Source organism: Centruroides vittatus, unplaced genomic scaffold (assembly GCF_030686945.1).
Source record: "Centruroides vittatus isolate TY-2023 unplaced genomic scaffold, ASM3068694v2 contig_7, whole genome shotgun sequence".
Classification (NCBI taxonomy): domain Eukaryota; kingdom Metazoa; phylum Arthropoda; class Arachnida; order Scorpiones; family Buthidae; genus Centruroides; species Centruroides vittatus.
In genome coordinates this window covers 1,936,186-1,961,063 of record NW_027122442.1, presented here as the reverse complement: position 1 = coordinate 1,961,063, position 24,878 = coordinate 1,936,186, and the positions used below count along the sequence as shown (strand labels likewise).

General features: G+C 31.7%; 2 protein-coding genes across 6 annotated transcripts in view; one reads left to right on the top strand and one right to left on the bottom strand.

Annotated features, from left to right (window-relative positions):
- Spt20 overlaps window positions 1–2,735 on the top strand; it is a 30,536-nt gene extending 27,801 nt beyond the window's left edge. For all 4 annotated transcript variants that reach the window (XM_067276577.1, XM_067276575.1, XM_067276579.1 and 1 more), the window contains one exon: window positions 1,966–2,735. In XM_067276577.1, coding sequence (XP_067132678.1) covers window positions 1,966–2,126 — 161 coding nt within the window. In that variant the 3' untranslated portion in view covers window positions 2,127–2,735. The remainder of the gene's footprint in view (window positions 1–1,965) is intronic.
- A 96-nt stretch (window positions 2,736–2,831) lies between these two features.
- Window positions 2,832–24,878, bottom strand: part of LOC136980464 (rho GTPase-activating protein 6-like) — a 46,559-nt gene continuing 24,512 nt past the window's right edge. For both annotated transcript variants that reach the window (XM_067276574.1, XM_067276573.1), the window contains 10 exons: window positions 19,421–19,577; window positions 19,212–19,313; window positions 5,465–5,673; window positions 5,224–5,398; window positions 5,089–5,144; window positions 4,859–5,009; window positions 4,630–4,781; window positions 4,379–4,561; window positions 4,207–4,307; window positions 2,832–4,133 (listed from right to left, as the gene is read on the bottom strand). In XM_067276574.1, coding sequence (XP_067132675.1) covers window positions 3,359–4,133; window positions 4,207–4,307; window positions 4,379–4,561; window positions 4,630–4,781; window positions 4,859–5,009; window positions 5,089–5,144; window positions 5,224–5,398; window positions 5,465–5,673; window positions 19,212–19,313; window positions 19,421–19,577 — 2,061 coding nt within the window. In that variant the 3' untranslated portion in view covers window positions 2,832–3,358. The remainder of the gene's footprint in view (window positions 4,134–4,206; window positions 4,308–4,378; window positions 4,562–4,629; window positions 4,782–4,858; window positions 5,010–5,088; window positions 5,145–5,223; window positions 5,399–5,464; window positions 5,674–19,211; window positions 19,314–19,420; window positions 19,578–24,878) is intronic.

The window sequence follows — 24,878 nt, the reverse complement described above, 5'->3', positions numbered from 1 at the left end:
GGATTTTTTTCTTATTATTATTTCAATTATTAGCCCTGTCTTTTGCTAATATTTTCAATTGTGAATTGTCTACTATTGTTTAGATTTTAAATAATAGAAATCTTAATTGTAAATTTAAAATTAAAGACTTTTCAAATTAATTTGAGGACATTTTGTAATTTAACATTACATTGGAAGAATTTGTTGAGAAGGAATTTTTATTTTAACTGATCTACTTAGCTTTTCAGTCAAAATGATTGTCATACAGTTTATTAATCCAGTACTTATGAGGCCAGAGCGATACCAGATTACCAAAAATGTGAATTACTGAAACATTTTAACATTTTCTCAAAATTCAATAAGTTATATGGAATATGAATGCCGTAGATATTGCTGTGCATTTTGTAACATCACACGCTGCTGTATGTTTCTGCTTTTCTTACACAAGCTCAGTGTGAAAATGACAGAGTTCAGTTGCTCAGTCTGAATGATGATCAGACTAAAGTGTGTTAAAACTAATTGAAAAACTTGCAAAAATGTTAATGAACTTGTTATTGTTGAAAATCAACATTCACAATTATTCATATGCATATACTCTAATACTTAGTTTTCAGATATATAGTTTTTGTTTCACAAAAGCTACACATGCTCCAAATATCAAACCCATTTTTACACGTGTTGCCTTCGGGACAACATATATCAGTCGGTACATTACCAAATAGAAAATGTGTACTAACTCTAATGAAGTAAGGATCTTTTAGCGCAATACAATGTAGATTAGTAAAAGTGTCCAATCCTATACAAACGAGGTGCTGCAATGAAATGAGTCATTTATCCTGATTGTATCGCCTGGATATTACAGTCAGCCTCCCAACATGTAAAAATGTGCACAGTTGCATTTCCTACTTTTACCTTGATTTCCATCCAATAGTTATTGTATTATATATTTAACAAATTACTGTATTGACCAGAATATAACTCAACCTATTATTATTCCTTTTATTTGCATATAGAATGTTAACAATTTGATTTTTTAAAAAATTGGTTAGTTATTGAAACAATACTTGACTTTCATCATTATTAAAACTTCCATTGTCATCATTCCTGGTTCTTTATTGTCATCTTCAGTCTTCTTGAACATCATCATCCACTGTTCCATCCTCCAAGCTGTTGATAACAAGATTTCTCAAAGCCCTTTATAATTGTGTCTTCAATAATAATTTCTTATAATTCTGTTATTAATCTAACTTTACTAGAATATGTGGCTTTTTTTTACTTTTTACTTCCCTGGCTGTTATACGGAGGGAAAGTATAGTGATCCGACCCCCTAGATTTTTACATTTTTGGACTTAGGGCACCTTGTAACATCGAGAAATGCAAAAGAATTTGGGGGTAATTTCTGTATGTATGGATGTTTGTATATGTATGTGTGGGGCACGATTTTGTTCACCCTGTTTGAAGCTTAATAACTCCTGTGCTTTTTGTCGAAAATTTCTGAAATTTTGCTGGATAGTTTGTTTATTAGGGGATTGATGCTATTTAATTTTGGTGATTATTAGCATTTAAAATTTTTTATAAAACTCATTCCTACCCTCAAAATTAAGTTTTTTTCCGTTTTATAGTAGTAAAAAATATAAAAAGTTTTTTTTTTAATAAAATATGATAACAGATGGCACCACCACAAATTTAAAATGTTGCCGGGAAAGTTGAGCAACTCGTTGCTGGTTTATTATCTACTATGCTATTGCTTGTGAAACTTAGTCTCATTTAATTACATTTCTTTCTTTTCAAAATTTAAAGTAATTTTGAAAAGAACACAAGTGAATTTGATTGCTCGCTTGATAATTTCTACGTCATATAGATATACGAGACGTTATGGTAGTCTCATCTATATTAATAAGTAGCGTGAGGAACTGCGAGAAAACTATGCTCTTGTTTTTGCAAAAATTTCTTTAAACGTTATAATAAATGTTCTTTGTTTTTCAGACGCTTCTTCGTTGTCTTCGGGCTCGATGACGCCGCAGCGAAGACACAAGTTCCAGATGGCGGTGCAGAGACAGTTCCATCAACAGGCCAAACCTCAACAACCGTTGGCGCCTCGAACTAAGAGCAAGAAGAAAACGAGTTCCAATTCGTCGTCCAAATGACGTCGGTCCGATTTTAGCCAACGATGCGAGCGTTTTAAGAAAGATTTCTTCGTCGTTTTACGTTCTAGATGCGTGTTTTTATACGAGCGGAACTTTCTCGTTATTACGTTTAACGAAACTGGATTTATTCGGCGCGCGGAAATTCAAATTTTATACGGAAATTTCCATTATTTATTTTTGCTGAAACGTTTATTGTTTCCAGAAAATTTTATTTAAGAGAGTCTTTATTTATGCTGTCCGTAAATGAATTTTAAAACATTTCGTTTTTTTTCGATTTATCGCCCGAAATGTGTGTATTTTGCGGTTTTATCGTAAACCGACTATAATTTTCAAAGTATTTAATATTTTAGAATAATGATGATTAATAAATTTCTGCCTCGATACATTTTTTTAATGTGCCGATAACGTCGTAATCTATATAAAAGCATTACATCTGTTTACGTGTAACGAATAAAAAATATAGTTACATATCCGATTTTTAACTAATTGAAAAGTTTGTTGTTTATATATGAATTTAAATGGTTAACTGCAATTATTTGTATCGACGCACGCATATATATATATACATATTTGTATATTGTCCTCATATTAAAGTTTTATATATATAAACTGTTGTTCCGCCACTGTAACTTTCGTTGTTAATTTTTTTTTAACCAATTTTACTGAATTTTCTTTAGCAACAATATACAAAAATGCAAACTCGTATAAAACTCGGGATTTTTTCTTTTTTTGTACATTTTTTTAAAACAAGCGACTTACAAAGGAGAGAACCGTATTTAACGAGTAATTTCCAAATTTTTCACAATTACAAACGAGAAATATTTACAAGGATTTTGATCCCTGGTCATTATACACAAACTGTACAATGGACGATACGATCGTCGCGCTTAAATGGAACAATTCAGATTAGTGGTGTACAAATCTGGTGACATCTGCTCAGCAGATTTACCGTGTAGTTCGAGCGTGCAACTTGTTCTTTACTGATAAAGTCAAAAATAAATAAAAATATTACGTCATTTTTAACGTTTACGAGGTTAAATTTCGTACAAATGATAAGTGGTGGATGTACTGTACATCTTAAATTCGTTTTACGAAGGTATTGCTTACGTCGTCCGAATCGTTTTGGTTGTAAGATATAGAACGATGATGCTTTATCGATTCAAAATTGTGCTCCACGTGTACGATACGTTTCGGTATGACGCTATCACAGAACATTTTAGAAATGTACGAATTTAAGTTTGTTCCGTGTATTCCGAAGCGATGATTTCCCTCCTTTTCCATCTCTCCAAAGGAAAATTTGTGGTGGCGGAACTTTGCACGTTTCTGGTCCTCAGCGGTTTGGGGGAAGACATTCCGAAAAATGGCAATATTCTGGTACTAGTATGTTCGGTCGATTCCTCTCTCGAATTCTTTTTGTCTCTGTGTCCTAGAGACAATCCGGACAATATAGAAGTAGAAGCGCTTTTTGGCAATACTTTGTCGACGTCCAATTCGGACGTTTTTGTCTTAGGATCTTCCTGTTTCGGTTTGCGACGAGGCATTTTGATTGTTATAGTCACTTCTTCGTTAATGTCCGACACGTGAAACGAAGGAGAGGTGGGATGCCTATTCTTGCCGTACGGGCGATTTCCCCCCTTCTTGTGTCTCTCGCCGTTCTCGTCCTCCGAAGCTTCGCTGATTTCCAATTGAGGCACTATGACGGGTCCTCTGTCGGCACGCGACAAAGGCACCATAACTGTAAATGACGTGGTCACGTCTGGACTGTCCAAAGATTCTGAAGGACTGTTAGACATTTCGGTGCTGGACGCTTCGGCTCGAGAGATCTCGGCCAGGGTCAAAGGTCGAGTAAGACTCTTCCTTCCTTGATCGTTGGACGATTTTCCTTTTGACTTCTTTTCCCTTTTTCTGGATCGATCTTTAGATAGAAACTGGCGGAGATAATTCTCTTCTTCCTTACTCACAATAGGTGGACTTTCGTTGGGTAGAGTGCTGCTTTTATCGTCGTAGCTGAAAATTAATTGTACGGGTTAGTGTGTCGATTATTAAACACGGAAGTTTAGTGTTATTGAGTGAAAATTACTCTGGTGAACTGTAATATCTGCGACGAAGAAGTACGTCCAGAGCTTCTGGATCGTCTACCAACAATCTGCGATAAGCCGCGTCTAGGTTTTCCGCGGAAACCTTCAACGGGGGAAAAAAGATAAAAGTAAGTTGCGAATATGCAGAATGTATAAACTTGTTTAGCTTCTTACTTCGAATAGTTTTTCGTTGTTGTCGATGAGACTCTTCACAACTAAAATGACGTCGCATCGTTCTTGAACCCTGCTGACGTTTTCGACCAGAAATTCGTAGTCTTTTCCGGTTTTGGTCATACGAAGAATGTTGGGTCCGAAGAGGGTAGCTAAGTTGTGAGAATCCATTTTATTACCTGGTAACTAGACGGACAAATCGTTACGATATTGCATTTTTGTGTACAGTTTACGAATAAAACTAAGATACCTACAAATTCCTTGTTTTCGGATAGTCTGTCCGAAGAGTTATCCGCTACTTTGACTAGAAAATTAAGTAAGGCCCACAAAGTGTCTCTGTTTGTAACGGGCAGAAGATTTAACAGCAGTTGCAACATTTCGACTCGGCCTATGGGCAAACGGGGTCCTGGAACAAAACCGTTGCAAATAACTCAAATCGTAACATAAGTGAAAATAAGCATTTGTCGAGGAATAAAAACTAACTTTGCGTGGATAAGAAAGCTTGATAGAGTTCCCTGGTCAGAAGAGGTTCGGGTAAGTCGCGAAAGTATTCTTTGAGAAGTTGAGCAACGTCGTGAGGATGATGCTCATCGTTTAGTTTCACTTCTTTGCCACTATCGAAATCGTCCCTCAGCTATAAATAAGTCGAGAATTCAATTTAGTAATTAATTTAAAATGATAATTTTTTCTGGAGTAAATAATAATTCACTCGCCTGTCTCAATCTCTTTTTTGAACTGCTGACGCGGAAAATACCTAACACGTGTAGCCCTAAATTTAAAAAATAATAATAATTTTGTGATAAATTTTCGAATTAACACGGATGATGCAGTTTATTAAGAAACAATACCGTAAGTTTCTATGTGTCTGAAACAAGCGGTGACGACTGCGGGAACTTGGGGTCCATTGGTGTAAAGACTGTTAGTAGATCCCTGGCTCCAGCCATCCGAAGATCCGATGTCCAATCTACCTAGGTCCAGACAGGTGTGTTTGGCGATGGACAGAGATTCGATGGATCCGCTGTCCTGCACGGATGACTCTGTTAACAGTTGGCACAACAAACAAAATTACAAGAAAAATGCGAATCTCACCGGAGTCCTGGCCAGGGATGAGGCAGAAGTTTCGCTAACCGTGTCGTTAGAGGGTGCTCTTCCCGATGACACGTCCTCCTCGCTTCTACTGGCCACGGGAGTGTCGGGCGCTTCCCTCGAAGGAGCCGACGACCTCTGTTTAACTAACCTCTCGTTCTGTAGACACTGACAAATGGGGATACCGAACACAAGTCCTTCGGACGGAACCTCTGACGAAGAAAGAAAAACATTCGTTGTACATTATTTCATAGAATAAAAGTACGGTATATATATATTGCAAAACTTTACAATAGATAATTAAACCTATAAAAGGTATAAAAATGTCTTTGCTTGATCGAGATAGCCTATGCTTTTCATTCGTTTTTTCTTTTAATTTAATTAATATGACTAATATTTTAATTACATCAGATTAGTGTAAAAACAAATTGAAATTTGTTTCTCAGACAAATGTGTGATGCCTAAAGGCAAATTAGAAAATTGACAAGTTCCATTTCGGACTCGAATCGGTACTCAAGAATTTGTTATCGTACAGCTATTTCACTATGCGCCATTTACACTTAAAATATTAAAGGTCTATAATTTTTAATTGTGTTCACCACACGGGCTGCTCCATCGTTGGTTCAGCCTGACCCACGACGAAGCGGCCGAGTGGTAAAGTACTGTACCGGACATATCTGGAAAGACTACTCCTCGAAAATCCTGGAGTTTTTCGATTTGTCTGAATTTGTTTTCGGACATCCAGGACGGTAGGATAACACCTTACGACTGATTCACACTATACAACTGGCCGAAGGCAGGCTACCGACCATCATCGTACCACAAACATTGTATTGTGAGTTTTTAATGAAGGTTTTCACTTCGACTGTTACAGACACAAAGCGTTACCGACAGTTATCGGCCATTGTCTTTGGAGAGAAAGTTTGGTTCGACTGACGCGGCTGATGTGTTCACATCAGCCGCGTCAGTCGCCCGTTGTTATGTACTGATGCTTTCGGTGCCAATTTTGTGTTTTTAACTATGAGAGTATGGGTACAAAGCAGGTTTTTTCCCCCACATTTATCGTGGGTTCGATCAAACTCACAATGGGGGCAACCGGGTGGTTGTGGAACAAGACGCACTGACCATGAAAATTCCTGGCGAGATTGCTTGCCCAAATTTGATCCCGGGTTTCCCAGAGTGGTAAGCCGGAGCCTTTATTTTCTCGGCTCGGCGTTTCAATGACGTTAAAATTATTACATAAATAACTTTAACGACATTCAAACTTTTAATGACGTCAAAATACTAAAATCTGTTAGAAAGTCTTTGATATTCAAACTAGTGTAAACTGAGGTTGAGACGAGAAAGTAGGAAAGAGAAGGAAACAAATCCTAATAAGATAATTTGCGTACTAATTATATTAATAAATAGATGTTTTTCTGTTAGAAAGGTAATTGCTGCAGTAAATAAGGAAAGGAAAAAATACTGTATATAAATAAATACTAAAAATCAAAGAAAATAAAGAAATAAACAAGAAAGTTTATTGAAATTTCTACATTAGACGAAAACATTTATTTATTTTGTGATGTGAGATATCGAAACAAATAATAGACCCCTTTCTTTTTAGGACTTTTGTTTAAAGAATTGAAGCGAAATATCAACATACTACGAGGTATACAACGCCTCTGTATTATCCATTTATAAAAAGATATTTTCCTTTTTATTTATTGTTCAGTTAACATACTTGAAAAAATAAAATAAATAATAGTAAACGAGCCAATGTATTTTTTTACAATAGAAAATTTCAAATGAAGGTTTTTGTACTTTTTTCGCGCTATAATATATCTCACAAGAAAGTAATTATACCATACTGAGATCTTCGCTATTTACCGTTTTCTAATGCTAAATCCCGGCGTTTTCCATCGCTTCATGATGCTGTCCCCATTTCTGTATTGTAATTAATAATAATACTTTTTATAAAATGTAAACATTACATATATTAATAATTACTATATAACTGTAAATGACATTTAAAATTTTAATAAAAAAAATAATAGAGGGTAAGATAAAAGAGAATGTAATTTGAAATAATGAGGAGCAAACTAATGATAAAAATCATTCTTAAAAATAAGCAGAAGACATTTAAATTATCCGCCTTGGCCACCCGGCCTCAAACGTTTTAAGCCATTGAGTTTGAGGTAATAATTTAGTGAGGTTATTTTATCATGTATGTTCATGAAATTGATATACAGTAGATATGTTAATGCTATCGTGATTCGTTGAGAATAAATCCATTTTTATTTTAGATTATAAAACTAGAATATAAATGAATTATTCTGGACTCAATGGATTTAACACTCGTAACCTCATTATTATTATTATTATACGAATAATCATCTGAAAATCATCATAACATTGATATAAAGATTATGTTTTCGTTTTTTATCCGAAATGCAATACATGTGTATATTCGAAAATGACGATTTCATTCAATAGAGGAACAAAATAAATGAAATGCAGTTGTAACGGACACTTGGTACATGTGCCTGTTCGAGTGGCTAGTGGCGCGAAGCTATTGTTCGTGGGATTATGACTAAACACCCCTAAGGCAGAAGACCCCTAGCCGGGGCAACGGAAGTCGTTGCGATAGTAATCCTGCGCGGTATGAGGGGAACCGGTAGGTTCAGACAGTTTGTTACTTGGTCCCTTGTTGTTAAGACGTTGATGAGTGCGGAGCAAGAACGAACATATACCCCAGAATAGATTCGAACATTAGGGTACGGACTCTCGAGTATCGACAACCCTGAACTTGTACTTGGCTAAGATTCCCGTTAGCCGTAACAACAGTGAAACCTGCTTGAGGTGACTACCCTTGGGAGTAAGGTAAATGGTCACTACAGAAAGGTAGTCATTATAGAAAGGTGGAAAGTACATATATTATAACAAACTCCGTGACACATTGTTTTGTAGGTTTTGTGAGTTTATTTCTATTAATGTTGACAGATGTGATTTTATATAGCAGAATACATGTTAATTGCGTCAAAAACTGAATAAACGGTTATCCTCTGTTTAAAATTTTCCATATTGTTATGTCATCTACATCATTTGATTCTCCACACAGTATCTTCTCTGAAATGACATGTCTTTGTATGTGTGAGAAAGAGATTTCATGATTCAAGCGAGCCATTTGATACATTAAAGTTCTGAACATAAAGCTTCTCTGCAAATGTGAACAAGGGCTTCGCCAGGGGGAGGGGCAGAGGGGCAGTTGCCCTCCCCTAGAAATTCGAAAAAGTTATTTAAATGCTAAGTTTTAATTAAAATAATTTTCTTAGGCTTTTTGTAAGTTAAAGAAAATGTTTTATTTGAGATATTTCTTTTCCGGTACATAGTAAATGATTAAAACTTTATGAATCGTTTCTATTTTACCTACATACAATTCATATCCTCTATCAGTTTACATCAGCTTGCCCCCCTTACCCATTGGCTGGCGTCGTCCTTGAATGTGAACGCTACTTCCTTGAGCCAGACACACGAGCATTTCATTTGCTGAAACCATTTCAGAACAGCAGCATTTATCTCAAAATTTGTTATCTTTCTTACTTTTCTGGAACGGTTTCCATTTTTATAACGTTCAAGGCAGTGGCGTGCCGTCATTGCAAGCGGTGGAAGCGCCGCATCCACCTTCAAATGACCTTGTATTTTCTAAAATATAAATTTTCATACTTTAACGTACTTTGAATTAATTAAAATGAATATAATAAAATATTCATTTTAATTAATTCAAAGTAATAAATTTGTAATAAGATATGTAATGCAGTTATTTTATTATAACTGCATTACGTATCTTATTACAAATTTCTATACTACATGTGAAAAAAACGATAAGATTGCTGTTGTATATTCGAATGTCAGTGGAGGAATGGAAGCGGTTCCGAGACAGCTTCCACAGCGAGAATAACTGAATGGTGTAAAGCAGCTATAGGGCATTGACGCATGCGCTTTACAGAGCACCAATCTCAGCCGGTTTAGCTGGTGGAAGCTACACACGCGTAACGCTTCCAACGATTACGACACCCTTAGCCACAGGTAGGGAGCTATCTGACTAAGTGAATTGTTTAAGATTTAAAAAGTAAAGAGTATTCAATGTTATTTTTATGTACGTTTCTTTGCAAAGTTATATTTAACTATAATTTTCTTTTAATTATACTGTAATTATATCGACAGATTTTCAGACATAAAACCTTTAGAATTTTTATCACTTTTAGATGTTTTTCATAATATGAAAATTACTAACAATTTCTCCAAGCGTGTTTTAATTCTTTAAATTAAGTAAATTTTATGAGAAATTTTTTGATTTATCTAAATTAAGTAGTGAATCGCAATATTTATATTCGTGTCCGGACTATATTGACAAGTAACTCTTAGACACAAAACATATTATAATTAATGTCGATCCGAACAAAGACGTACTAAAAGAATTATATGATTTAATATCATTAATTTTTACGGTACCATCTACCAGTGGGTCTGCTGAGCGCAGTTTTTCGACCACGAAGCAAATTCATACATTGGCCAAGAACACTCGGTCAGAGGAAGATTGTCATCGCTAGCGTTGCTTCCGATAGAAAAAGAGCTTTCAAATACGTTGATGGAGTCGACGACCAGCGACTTTTATGATAAAGTAATTAACGACTTTGAGGGAAAAAAATCGCCGAATAGAGTTAATTTATAAAAATTAAAAAAACAAGTTTTTCTATCATTGTTTGTATCATATCAATTTGTATTATGTATGTATTATTTGTATCAATATTTAAGAACTAAAATACATAAATTGTTTATTTTGTCATTTCCAGTATTTGTTTAAAATTTTTATGGAAATGTCATGTACCGGACAGGTCACGAAAGATGCGAAAAAACGGTTAATTTAGAGAAAAATTTATTAGTTTAAAAAAAAAACATAGGTAAAAGTCGTTTGTAGTCGGACACCCATTGTTTATATCAAACTGCGAGGCAGAAACCATAAATCGCAGAAGGAAGTCGTCCTATAATCGGTGGAAGATCGAATTCATCTTCGATTTTGACTTTTCTCACTCTCCAGGTAAGAGTCTCGTTACGTTTAGTAACTAGGGACCAACCACTCGGGAAGCGTGATTGAGGGAGAACGACCAATCAAAATGGATGAAAGAAAGAACGGAGATTGATATAATCTCCAACAATCGAGTACACCTGGCACTCGGTTAACGTTCCGAATAACCAAAACGCCGTGTGTCAACGCGCAAAAAAAAAAAAAAAAAAAAAAAAAATACAATTTCTCGTCTATTGTGCCAACCCGTAACCCGTGCCACTTTGGACTTAGACTGTGTCCCGACGCCAACAGAGGAAGTCTCCCCGTGTCCTATAGACTTGTCAACGCCACAGTCCCGGGGCCACCTTCGATCGACCATCGAAGAACCACATCGATGCCCAGGATGTCGGGACGGCTGATTGTCTAAAGCAAACTATTTTGTACATAGTATATGTTTACTTTATGTTTCTTTTTTGTCGGTATTTGTCAGATACGTCTCTTCCGCCACCACGCACTTACGAATGGACCCTAGGCCATCACTGACGCGCAATTAACTGATCGTCCCTGGAAGTCGGCTTCTTACAGAAACACAGCTTCCCTATCATCAAATGTCACGGCACGCCACTGGTTCAAGGTATTCTGTCTTGCATTTACGAATGTTGTTAACACATATTTTACTTATCCTGAATATGGTCACTTTAACAGGTTAAATTTCAGGAAAACCAGATGTAATAGTGGTCACATTACACAATAAGCAGTTTGTCACTACACAAAGAAAAGTATCCCTAAAATCTATTGAGTAAATTTCAAGCCAAATAAAGTTTGTCACTATAGGAAGGTGGTTATGTTACAGAGATAGTCACATCGGCAGATTCCATTGTATGAACAATATTCATCAAAACTATAAAAAATTACCGTATTTTACAGACTATAAGACGCACTTTTTTCTTCGAAAAATTGCCTCCAAAATTCAGGTGCGTCTTATAGTCTGTAGCCTCTTATAGTCCGTAAAATACGGTATATAAAATAAAATTTGTATAATTTTAGAAATTAAAATTCTAATTTGCTGTAGATCAGACAACTTCACGCGTAAAAAATTTATTTACATAATGTATTTTATATTACGATTAATTTTTCTCCTGATTTTATAGTCTGTACTTTCATGAAACATAACGAAAAGATAGGAAATTAAATTAAATTGAAGTCATTTGATTCTTGAAATTGGATTAAACTTTTTATTTATTGTTCAGTTAACTTATGTTTTTAACATTACAAATAGGAATCACCAATAAAATGTTTAAAACAAAAGTTAACTGAACAATAAATAAAGAGTCAATTTAATCTAATTTCAAAAATCAAATGACTTCAATTTAATTTAATTTCTTATCTTTTAGTTATATTTCGTGAAAATACAGATTACAAAATTGAATTCTCCACTCGTAAAAGCGATGTAATAAGTAAGTTCTCAACAAAAAGTGATATAAGTGTTTCTTCGATATTTGCTTTAAATTAATTATAGAAAGACGATGGACGTTTCTATCTAATTATTTAACAGTTTACAACTGATTTATAAAATTCGATTCTTCTCAACATATACAAGTGGATTTAATAATCAATCTAAATTTGATTTAACGCTGCTTTCATCTGTTGATTTTGAAATTTCTTTTATTCTCTCAGATATATATGAAACAGTGAAATATCTTCGGTAATAACTCTTTGATTTCTTATTCAAAAGTAAGTTGTTTCCTATTTAAAATCTGTTTTTAAGAATGCGTGTTTAGTCTGGACTTCTATTTATAATATTCCTGGGTAAGAACTCTTAAATCAGATATTATTATCCTGAAGTAATCGAGGAACCTAAAGTATTTCAAGGATGAATACACTTCAGCTAGACTGTAAAAAAGAGATGCTATGCCATTAAGATAAATGATTCTACCTGAAACAAGCGGAGTTTAAATAACACACTAATTTCACGTGTGATGCGTATCTGAGATTTTCGAAATAAGTTTTCCAGTAAATCAGGCGAATTTATATGAAAAGATAATGAGAAATGAACAAAGATTTGCTTATTTCAATCATTTCTACCAGTTATTTAAATATTTAATTTTGATTAAACTTCGATTCAATTTTCTACTAATTCTCAATTATTATTTTTATACATTCTAAACCAATGTTTTTCAAGTGAGATTATATGAAAAAAATTAATCAAATATACAGAATTTAATTTATTAATACTAATTTTAATTTATTTTCTGATTTTAATGTATTAATTCTCTCCATTTGTCTATCTATTGTGTATACATATGTTACTGTAAAAGTCCGAAGTCCGGTAACTCTTAGAAATTACCGGTAAATCTGGATATTGAGTAGTAAAAGTCTGAAATCCCTAATAAAATGTTTACGTTTCGAGCTTTTACCCAGAGATAATGGAAATTTCCGGATTTACCGATCGGCTCGGATATAAAAGGATTCATACGTATTTACTTAACTAATGAGCAATATAACACTCTGATTAAAATTGCTAGGACACAAGTAGCCTTCACTAAAATGTCGACTCCGTCGTAAGTCTGTTATTTTCCCGAGGTGTGAACAAGGACAAAGACGACTATTCATTGTATAGTCTAATATTCGTTAAATTTTAAATATAACAGTGTTAAGTGAAGCGAAATATGCAAAAACATGCCCATTAAAAAAGTCTGTTCGCTGTAGACGTTTGAAGAGGTGTGATGTTCTCAACATCGAGAATAAAGAGAAGCTAATAGCACCAGTGTCTACTGATAAAAAAAAAAAAAAAAAAAAATTCTTTACTGTTTGTTTTGGTGAAGTATTTAACATGATACATAAAACGCACATTACTATTGGTCACGGTGGAAAAACTGGAATGGCTATGCAACTGAATGCGACGTTACCTATTTAAAATTATGAATCAAACATTGAAAAAAGGCATTGCGGTAACCCCTTCCTACACAACGAAACAGATTCACGAGGACAGATTGAATTAATTGATATGCAAGCCAACCCAGACAATGTGTCTAAGTTCACATTGGTATACCAGGATCATTTGACAAAATTTGTTATTCTGCAAGCATTAAAATCGAAAAGGGCCGAGGAAGTTGCATATCATTACTTGAAAATTTTCAGAACTTTTTGACAATGGTAGAGAGTTTTGAACCAAGTTATATGCATATGATATATTTCCACCCGAGCCGATCGATAAATCCGGACATTTATCATTATCTCTTGGTTATGGCACGAAATATGGAGTTTTACCACTCAATAGCGTTAAATCTACGTCATCGGAGAAAACACCCCACTAATTTAGATTTTTGTAAACTCGGACAAAACTGGAACCAGTCCAAATTAGCAGTGTTTACTATAATTGTTTAAGGCTCGCTCAGAAATAAACGATTAAATAGTATTATAAAAATTTAGCTTACTAAATAAATTATAATGTATGAACTATGAAGCCACATTATAGCCCTATTTTCCAATATGGCCCAGTCGCCATATATTCAGAGTTTGCCATGGATTCCACATGATCTTCATTGAAAAACAGTATTACATTTTTCGAAGATAAGTAACACTTCATATCATTATCTTTCGTTAATATTGAAGTTGACATAATAATGGAATATTGTAACTTTGTTAGTTTATTTTAACATACAACTACTGTTCTTTTAATTGCACTTTGTCATTTTAGTAGACTGTGACTGTCCAAATGATGAAAAGTTAGAGGTGAGCAATATAGCTAGTGTGGGATATAGTGGGAACGGGTGTATTGGTAAAACATATTTTTATTATTAAGATCTATTATTACTGTTGTTATTTATAATTTTAAATATCGGTGTTAATATCCATTTTGGAATCTCAGACGATATCAGTTATTCCAAACGAAGGTAACGAGACAAATGAGACGGTCAAAACCCTGGATTCGGACAGAACACGAAAGATGATTTGCGCTTATCTGTGGCTGAGAAAATGAAAAACACATCAACATTACTGGGAAGCTAATTTATTAGTAGAAAATGAATCACGAAGTGTAAAATTAAACTTAAGCTATCAGGCACATAATGATCAATCAGCTGAATTAAAACTAGATAAGATAATCTAATTCAATGAGTTGTTTATATCCATCTAAATTAGTACAACTTCTTAAATAATAAATAAATATCAAGCAATGGGATCGGTTAGTGTATACGTTAAAAACAATAATCTTTAAAAATTGTAAAATTTTTAAAAATAAACGAGTTTCAAAAAATTAACTCTTTTTTATCCGATTTCGAATGAGCTAAGAACTGAGATGGACACTGAAAATTAACAAATATTCCTTACTTTATTGTTCTTTATCCATACGTTATTATCTGAATTATCCAAATGCATTTCACAAATTTCTTTGCCTCTTCCACTGAAGAGGCAAAGAAATTTGTGAAATGCATTGGGATAATTCAGATAATAACGTATGGATAAAGAACAATAAAGTAAGGAATATTTGTTAATTTTCAGTGTCCATCTCAGTTCTTAGCTCATTCGAAATCGGATAAAAAAGAGTTAATTTTTTGAAACTCGTTTATTTTTAAAAATTTTACAATTTTTAAAGATTATTGTTTATCTAAATTAGTACAACTTCATTCGATATGTATAATCATAAAACAGAAATATCAAAAAAATTCTAATTTATCTTCAATGGAAATGTTTCGTGTAAGATGAAAATACAAAGATCATATAGTAATTTTCAGATAATACAAAACAATACAGATAATACGAATAAAAATAAAAAGAAAAATTATTTAAAATACATAACTCGGTTTTCTTTTTACTACTCGAACATAACTATTATGTAATCATATTCGTATAGAAGACGCGCAATTATTTATTGTGACATCGTCACAATGCCGGACTGCAATTTTTAATCATATTTTAAATTTATTTCATTTAAAATATATGCTCTCTACCTCAAATTAGTACTGTAGTGTCTTGCCACAGTACTGTACAGTACATCATACTTATCCGTTAGCAATGGAGTCGTGCCGATCATCTATTTAGCTCTTTTCAGGGGAATTTTTTGATTGAAATAACGTGGCTTCTAGTTCGCATCGAAAGTTCACGTATAGTTAGTTAGGGGCCTCTCGTTCCTAAGCCTTCTATATCTTTTTTTGAATTTCATTTATCTAACGCCGTTCTTGAGATTAAGAAAAGACAGACGGACGACACTGGGAATTTTTAGGTATATAATTTTTTTTTCAAATTGCAGCCCAATAAATATTGAGAATTCCTCAAACGTTTAATTAATATATTTAAAAATAAATTTAAATTTTTTAAACATAAATATCACATTTATGGAAATCAAAGTGTCGATTTCAAAATCAGCTTTGTTTCGTGGCATCTATAAAGCTACAGTATCATGATAAATCATATCTCCTGAAATATACAATATTAACATAGTGATACTTATTATAATCTCGTTTATAATATAAGCTATGCACATGTAGAAACATACATATAATTTATATTTTTTAAATTCTAAGTGTACAAGTATGTATACTCTACGTATATAAAAGAAACATTTCTGAATAGGTACAAGATAGTATATCTCCTACTAAATGGTAACTATCAATTTTCAATTTTTTTTAATATAACATAGAAAACTTAACAACAGAGGCACAAGAACACTGCCGTTCTCTCGAGTTTCCTTTGAGAAAGCAAAGAAAGACATCAAAAGTAAACTTCCATCATAAAGTTCTAAATACAAGAAAATGTTTCCACTGTAAACATAACTTGTTTTATTTTGCTAGTCAAAAATAGTTTTATATATTTTCTCGACTATTTGCTGATTTTTCGCATATATTACGGTTGCATTCTTTAATAGAATATTCAAAAACTTTACGATAAATTTAGGAAAGAGAAACTATTTAGAGCAAAGTATTCATATGAATGAAATTAAGAAAATATTATTTTATTATAATGCAAAAGTAACGACTAGTTATAAAATGGTTTAAAAATCATATAATACACCTTATTTCTTTCAATAAACAATATATTTTATTTAAAATTCATTAACGAAATAATAATAACAATAATATAATCAGATTTTGTATTTATTGCACAATATTTGTGGCCTTTATGGAGAAAAATAAATATTTTTATATACAAAAAACAAAAAGAATAAAACGTTTCCGCAGCTATATAATTGCAAGACGTATAAACGCCAGCTCTCTTCTACGAGGTTATCAAAATTAAAGAGTAGATGTTCAGAGTTCTCTGTAAAAAGAACTATCGGACAACCTATACATCCACAAGAGCCGAATTATCGGGCTAGAGTTGGCTATAAATAAATAATTAATAAGACAATTTGGCACTAGAGCTTGGCGTTAGGCGCCATCTCTTACTAAATTTAATAATTATAATTAAATTAAATAAATTTTTAATAATTTGGAACTGGAGGAAAAGAAATCGGCCCGAAGCGGGACTCGAACCCGCAACTTCTGCTATCCGGTGCAGACACGTTACCAGTTATGCTACCCGGACCTTTAGTCCGATCGCCTCCTCCAGTATATGTAAGCTAACATGACGACCATCGACGGTCATTACAATGCCGGTTGGGGACTGGTAACGTGTCTGCACGGATAGCAGAAGTTGCGGGTTCGAGTCCCGCTTCGGGCCGATTTCTTTTCCTCCAGTTCCAAATTATTAAAATTATTTATTTAATTTAATTATAATTATTAAGTTTAGTAAGAGATGGCGCCTAACGCCAAGCTCTAGTGCCAAATTGTCTTATTAATTATTTATTTATTATAGCCAACTCTAGCCCGATAATTCGGCTCTTGTGGATGTATAACTTTGTAACGGGTTAGTCGTTATTTATTTATATCGGACAACCCTCAACTAAATTTGGCTTTCGATTTTCGGAGAAAAAGTCTTACAGCCAGGGAAAAATTTGACACTGTTGTTCCTTTAATGTGCATATTACATACGCTTTTCTAACGAATTTCGAGTGAAAATAGAGTCGAAAACATCCGAAATTTCTTAAGCAGTTATTGATTGCTGTTTCGTTAATAAAAGAGTTTAACAAGTAATGCATTATCAGACAATGTGGGTACCATTACCGTTCAGTGCCGAGGAAATGTGAAGCACGTTTTGCAACTCCTTTTAACCCAATATTCGTTAGAAAACACACGTAACCTTAAGAATCAGTAGCGCCAAACTTCTTCGTAGAAGTTGAATTTTGAAATAAAATTTTTTCCAAAAATCGAAACCGCATATTTAGGACAGCGTATATAGGCTACTAAATTCGGTTGATATTTGTCCAATAATTTTGTCTGCAGAGAGCTCTGAACACTTACTTTTTAATTATGATCATCCTATTGAATATATACCGAAACATCGAAAGAATGGAAGGAAAAAAATAAATAAAATTGTCTAAACAAATTATTGCTCTTATAGTTTAAAATGGGATAATGTTTCCCCGTACAATCAGTATCTTTCTTTGCCGATTGTATCTCTCTTATATGGTTCTAATAAGTATAATATAATTTGTCAGAAAATAATTTTTTATCATTTATTCAATTTACAAAATAGTGTATCTTACTATTCGTTTCTCGTGTTGAATATTAAACATTTGTTATAATGTAACATCAATTTAAAACGTTCAGAAAGTGTTTTCCTTTATATCATTTATATAAATACAACGATAATGTTTCCTTTCGATTTTAATAATAAATTTCTTTTGTCTTCGTCTTTTGTGGAAATGAAAATGAGAAATTTTTAAATGATTTAATCAAGAATATCCATGTAAATTATGTTAGAAACACAAAGAAATAGAGAGAAGCTTTTAAATCGAAGAAAAAATAACTCGAAGTGATAAAATTTATAAAGATATTTTCTACAGGAAAGATTCGTCATTGACATCCTCACTGATTCATTCTCTAACAAGAAATGCTTCAATAGAAACAAATTTCGTATCGAAAAGTGACTTGATATAATCGAAAGAAGCATAAATTACATTATAAGAGAAATTCAAATCTCGAAAAATAAAACATTTTATGCGCTTCAATCCTTAATATTTCAAAGAATATAACGGCTGTATATGCTTGTATTTAAAATTTATTATTATTATATTCCGCGTTATTTTAAATTACGTGTTCTTTCATTTTTGTCTTACTTTCTTTTGTCTATTATTTTTCTATTATTTTTGTTATTTTTTTTTTGTTTTTCTTTTGTCTTAGCTTGTTAACATATATAAAACTAATAGAAAATTATAGAAAAACAATAGAAGAAATATTTTCATGAATTAAAATCAAAACATTCAAATGAAACAAATGCTTAATTGCAACCTAATTAGTTTTACGTGTATTTTCTAATTATAAACGTTGTTATAAATTTTACAATAAAAATATTTTTTGTTAATGTTTAAAATTCTGTGTTTTTAACTTGTATTTTGTCTAATTCTTACGTATTACAACATTTTGCACTCTTAAGATTAATTGTTTCTCCGATTAAATTTATATCCGTCTACACATTGTTTCTTTAAATTTTAAGAATAATAAAATAAAACCTTTTGTTTTTTGAGTACTGTTAATTTCATTACCCATTCTAAAACAATACAATATTTATTTTGATAAATTTTTATACCAGTGTATAAATGTGTACACTTAAATGTATAATGTATAAGTGCACATGACATACGTTTTTAAATACATTGCTTACCTTTCTCCTTTTTTTCTTTTCCTTCAAAAAAACTAGTAGTAATTGATTTCTTAGTAAGTAACTTAGGCCTTCGTTTTGTTTTGTGATGAGAAATAGATTCCTCTAATTAAAAATAAATATGTAAAAATCATTTTACTAAAATATTTTATTACTTTATATATAAAGTGATCGATAGTTAACTTGTGCGAAAAAAATTCTGAATTATTTACCTTTCGGTACTTCAATCTTAAAACCGAGACTTAAAGATTTTAATTTATTTAGAGAAACTTGCTGTAAGGCCAATCTTTCGATTTCTGTTAAAGTTAAGACGTTAGTCGATGTCAATTTTACTTGATGACCAGTCGTCGTTTTCCAGCTGCAATTTCCCTGCGTAATAAAATATTAATAATATCAATCTTTTAAATATATATATTCATTCTGAAATCTTTAAATACAATATATATATATTTTATAATGCAAAGTTTAAAACAAAAAACTGCTATAATTATTTTTAGAGTAAGTTATAAACTAACTTTCGGTATAATTGCGCTATATTATTACCATTACTTAGAATTATAAAATTAAAATAAATGCATGCCAAAGTATTAAAATTAGCGGATATGTAAATATAAATAATTACTGTTAAGAAATTGCGTTTTAGTTAATATTTTATATTTATACATCCGCGAATTTTTTTTTCGACGACAATTTCTACGATTTATTGGAATATATTTCTCGAGAAATGAGAATCGCATAGAAGCATTTTCTAATAAGAGTGAGTTATTTCTGTCGAATGAATAAGTTTCGAGGAAAGTAATACAAGATGGAAATAACTATCATCAAAGCAATCGTTCTCTGCATTATTCGAACGTGTAGCGATCGAAGTAGATTAACTGCAAAGATTTCTCTCCTTTACACAATATGCTAATTCCGAATAAACTAGGATTTAGGCTACATGTATTTGAAACCAAAGGAAAGTTTTAGAGGTCTTCTCTAATAAAATATTTCGTTTTTTTCTTTCACTAAAATGCTAATTTTAACTCTACCTCGGGCAGTTTTTATTATATAAATTACAACTAAGCTTGAGTTTTTCTAAAGAAGAAATTCTAATTATATATAAGTTTCGCTATACGATATTTTAAAGAATTCGCCAGTATTTCTCAACTTGGGATACGCGAATAATTAATCGAATACTTTTTTAACAAATAAATCACGTTATACTGTTTTGGAATACATAAAATTTTCCTTTTTCGTAAAAGAGGTAAGTGGTCTGGAAAATTTGGAAACCGCTGCATTACACTATATGACGTTACTATAGCACAAAATCCGGTTTCATCATCTCCATACTTTGCTTTTGCTTTCTAGTTTCTGTAATACACATAAGTAAACTAGTATGAACTGTTGTGTTACAAAAATAAAAACTCCGTTTCCGGCGTAAAAACTATTTATCTCAAAAATAAAGAATAATCTAAAATGTTAGATATATTGTTTTAAATCATATTAAAAAGAAAGAAATAATGAATGTCATTAGAAATTATATAATATGTCTATTATAAATTAGAAATGGCACGATCAAGACGTTAATAACTTCCGTTTCCGGTACTGAACTGTTCGGAAAATCAATAGGTGTGATCATACAAATATAAAAAGTTCTTGAAGTTGTTTCAAGCAACTTTGCTATTTTACGAAAAGAATATTCTCTTTTTTATATATCGAACCTTATGGGAAATTAGCAAATGGTTTTTAAAAGTATTTTCTTTTTAAGCATTCGGTCTCTGCACAAAAGATTTTTGGCGAAGAGTGAAAGAATGTTGCGATTAAGACGTTATTTTTGAAGCAAACGAATAATCTTAACGCTGTAAAATAATCTAACATACAGAAACAAACGCACTAAATCGAAATTACTTAATGTGTAGAAAGTAATAAAACGAGTGTGACTGACGAAAGCGAAGGATGAATGGAGGATATGAAACGTTTTATAACTCATATTTGGGGTAAACGACCCTCACAGGAAGTATAAATGCAGTTTCCCGCGACATGCGAAACCTTGGCAGCGTCTCGTAAAACTAATTTAAAATGTCACTGTTCCTATTTACAAATCCATTTTTTTAATATTCTTTTTGAAATACGAACCGAGCCGAAAGCGAATAAGAGTGACGATATGTGTCGACGGTACTCGACAGTTATGCACAAATAATTACCTCTTAATTCGACGAAAACGTACGTAAGCGAATAGACAACCGAACTACTGATTTATTTTGCTTCGATGCATATTTGACAACATTATATATATATATATAGAGGCTATGTCGGTGTCTTTGTTGTTATTTAGGTTTGGTGAGTCAGCCGGAGTACGAAGGAGAAACAAATACGAATTTTCTCGTGATATTTTTGCCCTCTTTTACTCATTAATTTGATATTTATAACTTTTAAAAATATTACTAAATATTTTTAGTGCTTGCTCGATAAAATCGATGAACTAACTCCTTGTTCTACTTACCAGTTTCACCAAAACAAGTAAAATTAAGAGTAAGGTTTTCCTAAATAGGGAAATATATTAATAAGATAAATTCATAAATTCTCCAGAAACTCTATCTTATGTCACTTCTACAGAGTATCGTCTGACTTCCACTACTAATTAGCTGACGAGGCAAATGCGTCAGGTGAATCTAGAGAAAAGTAGAGTGTGACTAAATGGGCGGGGGATGTAGCAGTGATCGCGACCTAATTTTGTCGCCTTGTTTCGACCCTGTGTATATTTTGTAACAAGCCAATCTATCACTCGTGCCAAAAATACACTATTACCGACGAAGGATAATTAAAATACTGTACACTTCGTCATTCGGACATTAATTGGATATTTCGACAATTTTAGAATTTCTGGGAGTTTTGAAATTTTTTTCTATGATAAAATAATAAATCTTTCATAAAAATTTTATAAAAACTTTTTAAGATGTAAGTCAAAACTCCAGAAACACTACAAACTGTTATAAAATCGATTTATAATTTTTAAAAATGTCGGAAATTTTATTAAAACATATATTTTGAAGTGTTTTTGGACTAGTTTGAGTGACCGTACATCTATCGCGATTAAAACATGGCTTATCAAATAAAAAATAATAATATTTTTAAAAATTTACACTTTCTAGACATTTATTTATTCATTTCATTTATTTTTTTTCTTTTGGTTTAGAAATGCTTTGCGATGTATCTAATTTATTATGGATTTACATTTATCCTTGTATTCGCATGGGTTCTTTTAGAAATACAGTACGTTAAAAATATTCTAAACATGCAACGTGCTAGTACTTAGCGTAGATTAATTAATCAATCTTAAACATCTAAATACAATTCATTTGTTCGTTCAGAGACAAACTATTTAGAATTGATTTTTCGTCAATCGTTTGATGTATACACATCTTAAATTTAAAAAATGACGCATTCTTGTTTTATTGAAAAATATGTATGGTTACTACATCTTCAAAGTAGTTATTCTTCCCTTTTAGAATTATATTGTTATTATAGAAATCATTTATGATATAATTCGTTACCATATTAATAACCTGTATTGCTTGAATTACAATGGGCTTGTTGATTAAAAATAGTACTATATCTACTACTTAATTTACGTTATTTATATACAGAATTGTCTTAAATAACATAAATGAAAAACAGTCATTGTCTATAATAATACGTCTGTCAATGAGCTACTTGATAGATTTCTTTAAAAATAAACTCATGTGAGATCGGAAAAGGTTACCATGACTGTCTGAATTATTAATTCTTATTGTCTATTGAATTGCTGGTTTAAATCTGATTTCAATGCGAATGTCCATATTAATAAAATAAAAGCAATCATGAAAAGATAAACGACGATAAAACAAAAAGTTATAAAAAAAGTAAGTCAATTGTTATAAAAATATGTGAAATTCGACACTATACTGTAATTTTAAAAATCGTGGCATATATTCCGAACATAACATTTTCAACCATTCTGTGGCTATCTTCAACTCAAAATCTACAAACTTGATATGTAGAAGGTAAATTTAAAATTTTGATCTGTTGAACTGTAGAATATACAGTAGTTACCATTAAACATAAATTAAAACAAAATATTAGATAATTTTTTAAAATTTAACTTTCAATAAAAATATTATTATAGAATTGAGAGAATTAACTAGAATACAAGATACAGTATGGTGTTGTTTTTCCGCATGTCAGCAGGTACCGCGTAAAACGAAAGTAAGCACAAATTGTCCCAAATGATTGTCTAGACACATGCAACTATTTACAATTAACAGAAAAACGTTAAAATTTGTTTAAAGTATGCACAGTAAAATTTTAGTGCAAATAACCAGTAGCATTCTGAATGCTATTCATTGTGCTACAGTCAGAAGCTGGAGAAGCTGACTTCAGAATCAACTTACGGCCATATATCAAAAGTTAGAGTTAGAAGTTAACCAATAAGCATTCATATACTAAAAGTGAAGTAAATCGTAATTGGTTAACTATTCCTGATTTTCGGATATGAATATGGACGTTAATGGCACTAACCTAATCATTCATCATTCGCTGAAACAAAATTTACTTATATCAATCTCGCATATATGTTTACTTGAAAATTATTATAATAAAACTAGATCTAAGCATATGATTTAAAAGTGAGTCTCTAAAAGATTCATTTCGTAATCAATTATAAGTTGAAAATGTATTAGAAAACTAAAGACTATAGATTATGAAGACTATAATTGATATTTGGTTATTCTAACTTTAATATATTTTCACTATCTGCTTGTTTTTTTACCTGTAATACCTGTAATTATTTTCATTTTTTCATAGCTAATAACTATGAAAAAGGAAAATACTTACAGGTATTACGTAAACTACAAGAAATCAGAGAAATGACATTGAAAGATGGTTGTTTACTGTCACACAACAATTCAATTTGATATTGAGAATTAATTATAACTAATAATTTTTTTGAGTTTATTTAATTATCTAAAGTGTCATATTATTCATAATACTCTAACATTTCTAAAAAGTTTTTTTCATATTTGGGAATGTAGAATATTATGAATAATTCCTTATGTTAGTCTTTACGATATTCATGATGCATTCATAATGAATTATGAATATTGCAAAGACCAATGTATATGGTTGCAGTTACAATTTTATACTGTACGATTTAACTATCTGTTTTGTTATTTTGCTTACAAATAGTAGTTATATGATAGAAATTTTATTTTTTGTTAATTTTTATGAAAACTTATTAAACATTAAACAAATTTCAATATTAAATGATAATGTAGCTTATGATTAATATGAAATCTCGGCATGGGTCAATGAGGATGATGGAATCGACTCGTCCATTGGGAAAAACTGGATATATTTTTAACATTCAGATATTTTATGATTTAAGAAACAGAAAATTTGTTACCTAATGTACCCAATACACTTATGAAACTTGTTCATAAAGTAAATTATGTAAATTCTAAAATATTCTTCGAAACAACAGAACTTTTAAGAGATTGAAAATAAAAAAAAATCTATGATTTATCGAAGTATTAAAACAGAAGAGGAAACATAAACGCTTAAAGTTGGCGCCGGGATGGCGTATTGATGACGTCAAGGGAAACGGATGTTTTAAGATTCTATTAAACTGTTCTTTAAAGATTATCTGTATACACA